Source organism: Pelobates fuscus, chromosome 12 (assembly GCF_036172605.1).
Source record: "Pelobates fuscus isolate aPelFus1 chromosome 12, aPelFus1.pri, whole genome shotgun sequence".
Classification (NCBI taxonomy): domain Eukaryota; kingdom Metazoa; phylum Chordata; class Amphibia; order Anura; family Pelobatidae; genus Pelobates; species Pelobates fuscus.
In genome coordinates, this window is record NC_086328.1 from 104,504,070 (window position 1) to 104,519,154 (window position 15,085).

Sequence of the window (15,085 nt, forward strand, 5' to 3'; positions counted from 1 at the left end):
GTGTTCGTCGAGTTAGGTGGGTTCTGTGTCTTTGTCGGCGTCATCACCGGAGCTGGCCAGCAGGCAGTTCGGGTCCTCTCACTCGCTCATCCGATGCCCAGTCTGTGGGGAGGTGTGTTTTCGTTCAGGCACGTTTGACCGGGAACCACATTGGTCCCAGGCATGCGAGGCAAGTCAGTCTCTTGGGCTGGGGTTCTCCAAGGTGCTGTGGGTGTGCCAGGAGGGCGCAGTCGAGGGTCTCTGTGGTGGGTGGCGAGGTGACAAAGGGGTAGTCCCTGCTGGGAGGTAGGACGACTCACCGCTGTTCGTGGTCTGTGGTGTCGGGATTGTTGCGTGATCGGGGCCCTCCAAGCCTGGGGCCCCCAGGGGGAAATCAAGTCCAGGAATCTTGAGGGCTTGTTGGGGCCTTGGTGCGCCGCTGGTAGCTTATTTCCCTGGTACCGCTTGAAAGCTGGTGCTTTTTCACCACGAGCCCGATTTCCGGTGCGGCCCGGGGTCTCCCCTGTCGGGATTTTACGGTGGGCTTTGTTTGCTGGTCGCCGTCGTTTGTGGTTTGCTCCCCTCCGTCTGTGTGGCTGACACCTGTGGGGTACCTCGCCTTTAGCTTTAGGTCCAATAGGGCCCCTGGTTCGAGACTGGGGTCCCCGACCGGCTGTTTGTGTCGCGGTCTTTCTGTGGCATGGCCCTGCCGTCTGCATGCGGCTCAGTAATTGGGCCCAGAAGTTCTCGAAGATAACATCGATCGGGTCTCTCTTGCTCTCGCTGGGGCTCAACCTGGCAGGTTGGAATCCGTCTCTTGTAGCTGGTGCAGATATGTCCACCCTTTTGGAGGTTTCAAGCCCCCCTTTGCCCTTTAGTGTCGCTAGCTGGATCAGGGGTTGCGGGGTGTGGGGTGCTCCGTTTGGTGGGGACCGGGATAACCCCCACCGGTCCATAGGGGGGGGGGTTGCTGAACATGCTCTCGAGCAGCCGTGTGCGGTTGGCGGGGAAGCGGCCACCATTCCCCGCTGCCGCCTGCAGTAGGCCTCATTCCGTCGTGGCGGTTCCCGGTACACCTGGGTGTAGATTTTGGTATCGCCAGGTTCGGGAGAGTGCTCCCCGGTGGATTGGTGCGGTTTGTCGTCGGTTTGTGGCGTTCCAACCCAGGCTAAACCGTGGAAATTGCGTTCGCCAGCAGGAGCTCAGTCCGAGCACGACCTGTCCGCTTGCTGGCCTAGCTCCGCCCCCCTCCCTACCCTTAAATTTTAAAGTAGCCGCCACCTGATGCCCACAGATGAGGGCACGGAGGGGAATATGTCAACTCCTGTTATTTCTCAGGTCGCATCCCATAGGATGGGGCATTTTCCAATGACTGGGCAGCATTGCTGCCCAGTCGCAAGTTTTTAATGTTTAGTAGATATACCCCAACCTGCCAGATGGCAGTTGGGGGGCATATGGAGGTGCATTACCTCCATTACAGCAATGTTGGGGTCTTATTGACCCCATAGGAATTTTATTTTACTTTTTTAATGAGGCGGATGGCTAGCAAGCACTGGCCATCAGCCACATAATTTATCCTCGCACTGCCGAAGGTTTTTAGCTATTTGCGCGCTGACTGCTTGTGTAGTTGTTAAAAACCTGTGAATGATCATTTGCGAACGTGCATCCTTCTGCATGGATTCAGCTTATCATCGGCTTCCATGCAGTTGTTGATAAATGTCCAATTCCGATGCTGTATATTGGTTCGGATGCGGATATTAGTGATTTTCCTAATTAATCTGGACCAATTTTGCAGAACCAGTCAGACTGTCCGAATCCTGACCACATTTGGCTTTAGTAAATATGAAAATTGCCAAAGCAATCAGAATTCGGACAAATTATGGTGTTTAGTGAAAATAGGGCTACTTTGTTTTATGGACTAGCCTGAGGTTGACAAAAGGCAGAGCTCTGCCCTAAACTCCTATCCAATCCTAACAGCCATCAAGTACAAATGATGGCTGTGGGATTCAGGCATCATCAGTCGTGATCCTCCATAGACACATGCGCGAGAGTACAGCACCAAATCGGATCCTGACAGATGAAGGGACAGAAGTCGAAAAAGGTCTGCAGGAAGAATCTATGACATCAGTTTTCACTAAGTTATTACAGTATAGATCTGACATCACTACTCACTGATAATAGGTTATTACAAACGACCAATTGTACAACCTTAGTGATCAAAGTTCTGACTTCAATGCTGATTTACCAATGTAGTTATGACATCAGTGCTGAACTGATTGTAGATTTTAAGTCAGTAATAATAAAAAACCTTCACAGATTAATAGTACTAAGACAATACAATCAGTGTAATGCCCATAATGGCTTTAGAAATCCATATATCGTACTAAAAAAAAAAATAAAAAAGCCTTTTACCTGTTTTGTGCTGTTTTTCGATGCAGATCTTTTTTTGGTTTTCGGCTGACAGGCGGTGCTGGTGTGGAAGGAAGGGGGGGTGGCGATATTGATGAAGGTGACGAAGACAGGCCATTATTTGCTGTATTCCTATGGCCTCGGTCAGCTTCATATTCAAATGTGCGTTTTGGTTTGGGGACAGGGTTAACTTCAGCTACGGGACTCTCTGAAACTGCACTTGAACTATTCCCTTGCCTTGTTTTTCCATTTTTGTCAAGAAAATGTTCTTGTTCATTTACAATATTTACATTTCCAGCTTTATTACTAATCAAGGTGTCATTAAAAAAGTCACAAGTAGGTGACGTAAAGGACTTTTTTCTCCCAGTGTCAACACTAAAACAACTGCTGGGCAACTGCGGTAGGCCCATGCCAGGATTTTCCTTCAAGGCCTGCTCGATTTTCTGGATCCTGTTGAGCACAGCAGAAGACTCCTTCTTGGAGTGTCCTCTTGCAAAAGCATTGGCTGGTTCAGTCTTGCTTGTTCGTCTTTCGAACCTGTGGAATGAATCTCTATCCAGAGCCTCTTCCTCCTCTGTTTCTGGGTAGGAACACTCGGAAAATGTTCTGCTCATTCTCCGATATCCCTTGAAATCAAAAGTCTTTTCACTGCATGGCGATGCCAGCATGCTGGGACATCCTTCACTGGTAGACCTGTCGCCTGGGTCTCCTTTGTCCACAAACAAGCTCAGTCTGGGGTTGGATTCTCTTCTGCATTCCCATTCTGAGATTTTCCGCCTAATGTCAAGTGCTTGCGAGCGGACTGGGTTTCTGTTGTGGGGTCGATTGCGTTGATTGGCAGCAGATCCCAAGGACAGAGTGCTCCTGCTTAGCTGACAGTTGCCAATCACATCACCGTCCTTGTTACTCTGTGCATTTTCTATTAGATTCGGACCTTTAAATACAGAAAGTCTTTTATCTAAGCACGCAACGCTGGCTGATTTAAGCAGATGATTGGATGAATCAGGGGTTCGCAGTCGGGAATCTCGTAGGTTAGGCACCCTCAGAGTCCAGTCCTTAATGACCAGCTTGGTGCTTGGAACGTTGGAAGGTCTCTCAGTTCTGCTGAATTCTTCACTGTCACTGAGGGGATATGACGGGGTTCGGACAGGAGACAATACAGGTGGAGGTGACACTGACTGAGACCTGCAAAAATAATAATTTTAAAAAGGTGTGAGCTTACTGACAAATTCTTATAAAAATAACTAATTTTGCTGGCAAACATTCAACAGTGACGGTTCTGGGAACACTACATTATATACAAAACTTATAACCCCATAGGGCTAGATACACACAGGAAGATTGTGATCATTTCATGGGGAAATTTGAATTCAAAAACTCTACAAGGGTTTCAATTATTTCAAATGTGCTTGCAATGATGTCAGAGTACTGGGAGCAGTCATCTCCTAGTGCTGTTGAATAATCTCTAATAAACATTGTTCTAGAAGCATTTGCTGTCAATCATCAGGTCTGCCAAACAAGCGGTTGATCATCATCTCATCCAAACATGCTGTCAATCATCATCTCTGCCAAGCATGCTGTCAATCATCTCTGTCAAGCATGCTGTCATTCATCATCTTGGCTATACATGCTGTCAATCATCACCTCTGCCAAACATGCTGTCAATCATCATCTCGTCCAAACGTGCTGTCAATCATCATCTCTGCCAAGCATGCTGTCAATCATCATCTCTGCCAAGTACGCTGTCAATCATCTCTACCAAGCATGCTGTCGTTCATCATCTTGGCTATACATGCTGTCAATCATCACCTCTGCCAAACATGCTGTCAATCATCATCTCTGCCAAGCATGCTGTAAATCATCATCTATTTTAATCATCCACACTTAAAGTAATGCTGTCAATCATCACTTTTGTCCAGTATGGATTCAGTCACGTTAATTAAAAGATAAGGCATGTTTAATGATGGCATGCATAATGATTAGTTATGAACCCAAATCCACCATTAATAGAGATAATTTGACAGCTACCCAATCTACAAACACAAATAAATCTTCTCTGTACAGGGAATCAGGGGGAAAATATAATGAAATGATTATATAATGTTGTTAATTATTTTTAATCTTTATTGTATCATTAAATTACATTGATGTATTTGTGATATCACTGCACACTGGGCACATTTTTCATTTTACCATGTGTCGAAAGGATCTGGATTTATTGATCAAATGCCCAAATTCTCATCTCTCCACATCCCATGAAGAAAAGGTTTTGGTTTTATACCCATCCAACATTGACACCCGGAGCAGCTGTACCTTTATTTCCCAGGGTCCTCCGAAAGATGCCTGCCAACTGTTATCTTTAGCTATTAAGTCAAAGCCAAATATATAACCCTGTTCCCATGACGACGAGTAAAAACAAAATATATTTCCGTTCCCTCAGTGTGTTCTAAGAATGAACTTTGGAACTAACCGAGTTTTTACATCCAATGACAAAACGTCTTGGAAAAAAAAGTGAACCCACACTGCATGTAAAATAATTTGACTGCTTCTCTCTGGCTCATGTATGAAATGCTTCACTTTTTACAAATAGGTGCGTGCTTGACCCCGCTATAAACTATTGAAAATCATGTGCTAAAAATGTACTCGCAGTCCGCTAGCAGCTATTTATAGATCTGCTGCGACACGTGCAAAGCTTTTAGAACAGAGTACACGATTCGAGACGCAAATTCTAAAATTTGAGTTAAGTTAAACAAAAAATATTCCTCTTTCACAGCCCTTATACATGTAATTATTGCTTTAGTTGAAGGCTTTTTGGCCTGAATTAGTACAAAGTATCCTAAGATTATTCAGCTGTTAAAAGACTACAAATTAAACATTCAGAAAAACCGCTGTAATGGTCAGTAAGTGTTTTAATACGCTTAGGATTACAACGAAGCTTCAGTGGGCGCACGGACCTTTATCGAGCTTTCAGACTCCAACGGCCCATTCTTTACATCCTGTGGCTGAATTATAAACCACACGCCCCAAGTGACCCTATACAGAACAGATAGTCCTGCTATTGGACAAAGAGCAGACTGTCCATTTTACCCCCCTCTTGAAAAGTATATAACAGAGCTCCACAGCAATAATACACATATTATTGATTTATTTATTGGGTGTGTTACGTGGGAGATCACCTATTCATTTAGTTCATGCTCCCACTGGTCCCACTCTTTGGCAAATCATGGCGCCATGTCAACAACACACAATATTTCTGAATATTTTCACATTAATAATATCACAATATTATTTTATTTGCAGAAAATGCATGATATCACAAGATATAAAATAAAATTTCACGTCCGTCAATAACACCCATAAACTCAAATCCTATTTTAAGTATTACTTGAGTGTTGATTTTGCCTTTTTAAGGAACACTTAAGGGCCAGGAACACAAACATGTATTCCTGACCCTATAGTGTTAAAAACACCATCTAGCCCCCCTGACTCCCTTAAATATAGTAAAATCTTACCTTTATTCCAATCTGCTGGTGCTCTCTGCTCCTAATCTACCTCCTTGGCTGATATCATTAGAAGTGTTGATCTGAGCCAATCACAATGCTTTCCCGTAGGAAAACATTGGATTGGCTGAGATTTTCAAGGAGGCAGATCAGGGGCAGAGCCAACACAAGTCAAACACAGCCCTGGCCAATCAGCATCTCCTAGTAGAGATGCATTGAAACAATGCATCTCTATGGGGAAAGTTCAGTGTATCCATGCGGTGGGAGGAGATACTGAATGGCAGTGCTGCCGCAGGAAGCACCTCTAGCAGCCATCTGAGGAGTGGCGGAGTTATCACTAGGCTGTAATGTGAACACTGCATTCTCTCTAAAAACGCAGTGTTTACTCTGAAAGGCATGAAGGGAATGTTTATACTCACCAGAACAAATGCAATAAACTGTAGTTGTTCTGGTGACAATAGTGTCCCTTTAACTTGCCCTTTGATTGAAAGTCTCATAATAACATAAAAGAGAGGATATTTAGAGGATGATCAGCTCAGTTTAGTACAGTTTACTCTTCAGTGATTTTTAATCTGTAGGTTTTATCTAAATTTAAATTATCTTCGGAAATCACTATGATCTGTTAGATCTATCCAATACTGCGATCTGCTTTAAAAATCAAACTCTGTCTTGTGCCTTGTCTTGCCTGCCTTTGCAGGATTTCAGCACATATTAACTTCACTAATAGATTATCAGGAAAGAATAATGAGGCCTACAAAACAAACATTAAAAGAGGCAAGAGTTTGATATTAAAAGGACAATCTAAGCACCATAACAAGTACAACTCATTGTAGCTGTGTGCACTGCACATGACTCCCATCCAGCCTCAAAGTCTGTGCTGTACCTGTGCCTCCGTTGCAGTTAATGCCCCTGTGCCCGAGTTTTTATTCTGCTTGTAAACCGCTTTTTTCGAACTGTGAAGCTTTCTGCATTTTTCTCTGATTAAACTGGCAGTTTCACCGCACAGATCCCCTTCACTAATAAGCAGCTGTGACGCTTAACGTGTTGGGCGAGGGCTGCTCGGATTTTCATCGCTTTGCATATGAATGCCTTAAAAAGCCTTCGCAAAAGCTCTAGAATTTGACTCGGAACTTCCCAAAAAGTTTACGTTGATGTCTAAGAGGCGATATTATTGCTCCAGCTCAGAGCCTGGCAAGGGCATACTGCGCATGGAAAAGCCCTGATTATGTAGGTGCTGGGGGGCAGATATAACACGTCATTCACTGGCACTGTGAGGGTTAAAAGCTCCAGCCAAACTTGGAGCGCAGTGATTTCTGGAGGCGGTTTGCCATGTGAATTGATGGAGTGTAAACGGATGGATGTTGTGGAGTTCGAGCGCCAGACTAGGGGCTGCTTCCCCGGAGCCCCAGCCAGAGCTGAGATGATGACAGAAAAAAAAAAAAAAAAACGGCGTCTCTGAGCTAATATGGTAAATGGTGGTGGGAGAACGTATCTCTCCGTGTAAGGACCTGAAGTTGTACCAACAGAACATCTCAACGCAGCTGCTTATTTTATTTATTACTATAAAGACGAAATCAGGAGAATCCCCAAAGACCGCTCTGTAAAACTGTTCCCAGAACCTTTCATAACGTTAACCCTTTCAGTGATGGATTAAGAACTGGGCATGTGTGGATGCCAAAAATTAACCCTGAGAATCTGCTCAATCACCATGACACTTTAATAATCTGCCCGCTCACCCTGGAAAGCTACATATTTGCCTGGAGAAACTGCACATTCACCACAGGATGCTAATAATTTACCTTTTCACACTGAAACCCAGATAATCTATCTATTCACTCTTAGAATCTGCCCATTCACCCTAAGAATCTGCCCATTCTACCTGATAATCAGCCCATCCAACATGAGAATCTGCCTATTCACCCTGAGAATCTGCCCATCCACCTTAAGAATCTGCCTTTTCATCCTAGGAATCTGCCTATTCACCCTGAGAATCTGCCTATTCACCCTGAGAATCTGCCTATTCATCCTAGGAATCTGCCCATTCAACCTGGGAATCTGCCCATTCAACCTGAGAATCTGCCTATTCAACCTGAGAATCTGCCATTCTACCTGAGAATCTGCCATTCTACCTGAGAATCTGCCTATCTAACCTGATAATCTGCCCATCCAACCTGAGAATCTGCATATTCATCCTAGGATTATGCCCATTCACCCTGAGAATCTGCCTATTCACCCTGAGCATCTGCCCATCCACCCTAAGAATCTGCCTTTTCATCCTAGGAATCTGCTGATTCACCCTGAGAATCTGCCTATTCATCCTAGGAATCAGTCCATTCAACCTGGGAATCTTCTCATTCAACCTGAGAATCTACCTATTCATCCTAGGATTATGCCCATTCACCCAGTGAATCTGCCCATAAACCCTGAGAATCTGATCATTCACCCTGACAATCTGCCCATTAATCATGAGAATCTGCCCCATTCATCCTGAGAATCTCATCATAAACCCTGAAAATCTGCCCTTTCCTCCGATCCATACCGCAAACTCATCTCTTATCGTGTGCCTTGGTTTAATAAGCTTTTTAAATGATTCAATAAATAACAATTTATCTACAAAAATTCCCATAGATTTTAATGGTGATTTCTGTAGATAATTCATTTGAAAAGTTTATCTAAAAGTATTGAATTGTTTGTAAAGCTGATTAAATCGAGACCTTGGACTGTTGCTCTCAACCACAAAGCGTATAGGGGGTTTATACTAGATACACAGCCCCCTGTACCTTTAGGATACCAGCCTGCTTGGCACATCGAGGGCACGACCTGTGGTTATAGCAGAGGTTTTTGGTGACAGCTTTTAGTCCAGTATTCTCTCTATCTCCGACTGAGTGTTTCCACAGTGTAGTTGTATCACAAATACTACGAACAGCCGGAATAGAACGTGATGAAGCAATGATCACAGCAGACAATACTACTTGTATCCTATTCAAGCAATGAGTCATTCCGCGGAGGATTGGAAAACTCACTGGTGGACTTTATGAAGTTGGTCAACTGACCGTGTCCTGACCTTTCCTTAGGATAGAAACCGTTGTGTAAAGGACACACAAGCATTTGTCTTATTAATTTAAGGACTGATTGTACAGCCCAGAAAGCAGTTCAGTTGCTCTCATTTTATGGTTCCCTTTCGTACCATCTCTCCTTCTCCGTGTTGGCGTTGAGCGAGAGCCAAGCTGGTTGAGAGATGACTCTCTCAGTGAAAGTGGCTCTGCTCGGTAAACGTACACGATGAATAAACAGTCTGAGAAATGGTGTATTTTTCATGTAATCAGCCCGACATGAAAACATCCATGAAGGACAAGTAAACCAGAGCAACACCCGCTATAAAACGCCATTTCCACCCAGAAGTGAAAACAAAATGACGAAATGCAATAAAACTTCAGAAAAAAGCAATATCCGATACAAAACAACATCATTACAATATATTACGATTACACACGATTGCAGTATTGTGTAAGACGTAGTATCATGTTAAGCATGAATATTCCTTAAAGGGACATTGCATGCAGGGGCTGGTCCCTGTTTTTAATAAACTATGGAGATAAGTCACTAATTGAAACCACCTTGGTGACACCCTGGGCATTATAACCTATTTATCTCTTTGCAGTGTTTATGGTGCCTGGATTCCCCGGCGCAGGGTCACTGTTCAGTGGATTGGTGTAGCTCTTGCAGAGGGTAACCTCCACATCTCCAGCAGCAGTCACATTCTCTAAACTGTATGAAAGCAGAGATGACATTCTATGTTCCCTAACAGTTTCAATGCGATTAAGTGGTTATGGTGTCCTTTTAAATCTCTCTAACTTTAAAATGATAATCCAAATGTGGTGCCCCGTTCACTTTGCATATGGAAGTATCAACGATACCTTGGTGGCAAGGCCGATGACAGTCAATAGCAGCCTATCACATCCTATATTATACAGAGGTATTAAAGGGACACTATAGTCACCAAAACAACTTTAGCTTAATGAAGCAGTTTTGGTGTATAGATAATGCCCCTGCAGTCTCACTGCTCAATTCTCGTCCATTTAGGAGTTAAATCACTTTGTTTATGAACCCTAGTCACATCTCCCTGCATGTAACTTGCACAGCCTTCCTAAACACTTCCTGTAAAGAGGCATCTAATGTTTATCCTTCCTTTATCGCAAGTTCTGTTTAATTTAGATTTTCTTATCCCCTGCTATGTTAATAGCTTGCTAGACCCAGGAAGAGCCTCCTGTATGTGATTAAAATTCAATTTACAGAGCAAGAGATAACATTGTTTAAGATAAATTACATCTCAAGTTAAACCAGTTTTTTGTTTTGTATATCATAGCCAGGGGAGGTGTTACAAGGGCTGCATAAACAGAAACAAAGTGATTTAAATGGCAGAGAATTGAGCAGTGAAACCTAAGAGGCATTATCTATACACTAAAACTGTTTTGTTTAGCTAAAGTTGTTTAGTGACAATAGTGTTCCTTTAATATTAATGATGTATGATTTCTGCTGACATTCTGGCAGTCTGCATTCCCAAAAATACCAGAAGATTCTTTGCAATTTACCCATAAGCAGGATATTTGGCTACTTTTAAATATGTTTCAGTTCCCACGAAGAAGGCATGTTTTAAAATTTATGTTTGCCATTAATTATTCTTATCTCGCTAGAACTATTGTGAGATAAGGAATACTATAATACTTTATACCACCCAGTCACGATATTTCTGAAAATTATGAATAAAGTAAATTATGTAATTTAACACTAAACTTGTGTATTTTAGAACAAGCCTTGCACAAAAATAACAGGTGAGCATGACAAAGTCCAGGCAAATCTGACTGTTATGACTTGATCAAAATAAGTGCTATGCCGTATATATGTCATTGTGGGATTATAATGTAAAGAGCATCTGGGCGCTGTCCCCCTGGTTTAGGACAAAGCGTGTTTTAGTGCCTATAGCCCAGACCCTCTGCTGCAATCAGGTAATTAGGAAGTGCATTTCGTCTAAGTCGTCCAATATTGGTTGATAATGAAAGTCTGAGAGTGATAGGCTAGTCCATTCACAACATTGTCCTTTAAAGGGACAATGACATTCCATGCTGAGATATGAATGTGCTATCCCTTTTCTCTAAACCATTGAGCTCTGCAGGCCTGGGTAAAGTCACATAATTGATATATTTAAAGGGACACTATAGTCTCCAGAACAACTACAGCTTATTTTATTTGTTCTGGTGAGTATGATTAGTCCCTTCAAGTTCTTTGCAATAAACAATATTTTTTCATAGAAAATGCAGTGCTTCCATTACAGCCTAGGGATTCCTCCACTGATCACTTCTTATATGGCTACAAGAGGTGCATCCTGGGGCAGTGCTGCACAGTGTGACTGCCATTCAGTGTTTCCTCCCTCTGCATGGAGACGCTGAACTTTCCTCATAGAGATGCATTGATTCAAAGCATCTCTATGAGGAGATGCTGATTGGCCAGGGCTGTGTTTTGCTTGTGCTGGAGGCTGGAGGCAGATCAGGAGCAGAGTCAACACCAGCAGACTGGTATAAAGGCAAGGGAGAGCAGGAGGGCAAGATAGTGTCAGGAATACATGTTTAAGATCGATAAAACTGTTTAAGGAGATGTGCTAAAAACAGAATACTTCATTTGTTTTATAACTATGCACTTTATGTGAGAAAGAGATTTATCGCTGGAATTTATTTACACACGGTTTTATTGAACTGCACCTATACTATTTCATGCAAATAGCTATAAACCTTCACAGCAATACCCATACATGATTACAGCAATACCAATACACCATCACAGCAATAACCATACACGATTACAGCAATACTTATACACCAAAGCTATACCAACACACCATCACAGCTATACAAATACACCATCACAGCAATACCAATGCACCATCACAGCAATACCTATACACCATCACAGCAAAACCTATACACTTTACAGCAATACTTATACCCCTTTACAGCAATACCTATACACCATCGCAGCAATACCTATACACCATCACAGCTATACCAATACACCATCGCAGCAATACCTATACACCATCACAGCAATACCTATACACATTTACAGCAATACCTATACACCATCACAGCAATACATATACACCTTTACAGCAATAACTATACACCTTCACAGCAATATATATACACCATCACAGCAATACCTATACACCTTCACAGCAATACATATACACCTTCACAGCAATACCAACACACCACCACAGCAACACCAATACACCTTCACAGCAATACCTATACACCTTCACAGCAATACCTATACACCATCACAGCAATACCTATACACCAATACCTATACACCATCACAGCAATACCTATACACCATCACAGCAATACCTATACACCATCACAGCAATACCTATACACCTTCACAGCAATACCTATACACCATCACAGCAATACCTATACACCATCACAGCAATACCTATACACCTTCACAGCAATACCAATACACCATCACAGCAATACCTATACACCTTCACAGCAATACCTATACACCATCACAGCAATACCTATACACCTTCACAGCAATACCAATACACCACCACAGCAATAACAATACACCATCACAGCAATACCTATACACCTTTACACCTTTACAGCAATACCTATACACCTTTACAGCAATGCCTATACACCATCACAACAATACCTATACACCATCACAGCAATACCTATACACCTTTACAGCAATAACTATACACCTTCACAGCAATACATATACACCATCACAGCAATACCTATACACCATCACAGCAATATCTATACACCATCACAGCAATACCTATACACATTTACAGCAATACCTATACACATTTACAGCAATACATATACACCATCACAGCAATACATATACACCTTTACAGCAATATCTATACACCTTCACAGCAATACCTATACACCATCACAGCAATACCTATACACATTTACAGCAATACCTATACACCATCACAGCAATACATATACACCTTTACAGCAATAACTATACACCTTCACAGCAATACCTATACACCTTCACAGCAATACATATACACCTTCACAGCAATACCAACACACCACCACAGCAACACCAATACACCTTCACAGCAATACCTATACACCTTCACAGCAATACCTATACACCATCACAGCAATACCTATACACCTTTACAGCAATACCTATACACCATCACAGCAATACCTATACACCATCACAGCAATACCAATACACCATCACAGCAATACCAAGGATTATGGGAATCACCTCTGCTCTGTAATGGATGCTGGGAATCAACCCATGTCCTCCTGTGCCCAATTGGCATATACTTACACTGTCGGTGCCTTGTAACAAGGCTGCGCCCTGCTTTATTTCCAATTCCCAATATTCAAGATAGTAAACTGTGGGTTTCCCCGGGGAAGGTCGATTTCTGCTTGTTCTCTGAGCCTGTACCTGCAGCACCCACAAATCAGCCCCAGTACGTTCACATCTACAAACAGAAAGTCCCAGGAGAGTGTGACGGAGCAACTCTGCCAAAGGGCGGGTTATGTACACAGCTCCTTACACTTTGTGTTATCCAAGTGCTTTAAAACAAAGATTAACTACTTAGAGCCCCAGGGACGGCCCTTTCTATGCCCTGGTAGGTAAGCATGGGGAGGAGATGGGCAATTTCTGGGCGCACTAAAACACTTTCTCAAATAATTTTCTCCCATCTGTGGCTCGGCTCATTTAAATTTCCCATAATAATGTCATATACTGCAAGCTAAAACTAACATGCATTTATCTGGCTGCACGGCAACTAATATGTCTTGCTCGAATTGTGAACCGCAGGGGGACTGTCTGATAGTCTGTGGGGACCTCAAAACCATAAAACCAAGCACAGCAAAATGTATCACCAGCTAAATTAATACAATATCCTCTACACAGCCCAATAGAGAGATGCAGCATGTAACGATGACCCCACAGGGAGCAGGGAATGTAGGTTTGTAGTGACCGTTAGAACCAAGAATATTTGGTTTAATGCAATTTGACATTTAATATGATACGTTTTGTTGTACCCTGAGACATGTTCAGAGATTTATGGAGAGGCTGTGAGATCCGCTGGTTAATCAATTCACCTCTGCAAGAATCTCTGCATCAGGGGTGCCCAAAAGGTAGATCCCCAGATGTTGTAGAACTACAACTACCATGATGCTTTGCATGCCTTTAGAATGACAAAGCATCCTTGAAGCTGTAGTTTTAAAAGATTAAGGGATCTACCCTTTTGGCACCCCTACTTTACACTTTACAAATCAGCTTTCAAATCGATGCTGCATTTTGATTGGCGGCTTAGGGCTTCAGCCAATCAAAATCCACCTTGAACAGAACTCACGGTCAGCGACCAAAAATTAATGGCCACCTCAAGTTTCCTGTACAATACAGACTTTCTTCGATAATAAAAAAAATAAGCAAAAATCAGTATGTGATACAGTTGCCGTTTTTTTAAACTTTACTTCTGTCTGAGCCCACGTTTTCTGACTTTTCTATCTCCAGATAGCTCACTCAAACCTCTTACAAGCTGCTTGTCCTGGTATGCAAGCTGTGTGCATTAATTATCTTTATTTGACAAGGAATCTGTCCGTGACCTTAACGTTTTGAAAAATGTTTTAGGGAATTTCCGTCATCAAGAATATTGCCAGAAATATATACTTTTATACTTTAAACCAGGTATTATGATATTTATACATGGGAACAAACATCCAGTCTACACACCTTTTTAATCGTTCCACTAAGGAGTCCTGGTTTTGTGTTTTTTTAACGTATTTTTTAATCCTTTATTTATTGGTTAACAGTTTTCAGAAATAGCTGATTATTCGCCAGTGTTTCAGACAGGACCTGGAATGTGTCTTGGAAGCTGAAATCCCATTATTGTCGCAAAACAGATACATAAAAAATGTTCAAATAAGGGTCTTTTTAGGAAACGTGATGGTATTTTTGGGAATGCAGCTCCATAAATCCACTAGAATGTAAAAATAACTTAATGTCCACTTACTGTAGCATAGCTCATGATGAAAACATACTAATATTACAAACGCTTTTACAGATTACATTTAATATGATACGTTTTGTTGTACCCTGAGACATGTTCAGATATTTATGGAGAGGCTGTGAGA

At 42.3% G+C, this 15,085-nt stretch overlaps 2 protein-coding genes across 3 annotated transcripts in view; both read right to left on the bottom strand.

Annotated features, from left to right (window-relative positions):
• DENND2B (DENN domain containing 2B) overlaps positions 1-15,085 on the bottom strand; it is a 165,429-nt gene that overhangs the window by 64,649 nt on the left and 85,695 nt on the right. For both annotated transcript variants that reach the window (XM_063437869.1, XM_063437868.1), the window contains one exon: positions 2,392-3,573. In XM_063437869.1, coding sequence (XP_063293939.1) covers positions 2,392-3,573 — 1,182 coding nt within the window. The remainder of the gene's footprint in view (positions 1-2,391; positions 3,574-15,085) is intronic.
• TMEM9B (TMEM9 domain family member B) overlaps positions 1-15,085 on the bottom strand; it is a 242,560-nt gene that overhangs the window by 17,674 nt on the left and 209,801 nt on the right. The window lies entirely within an intron of this gene.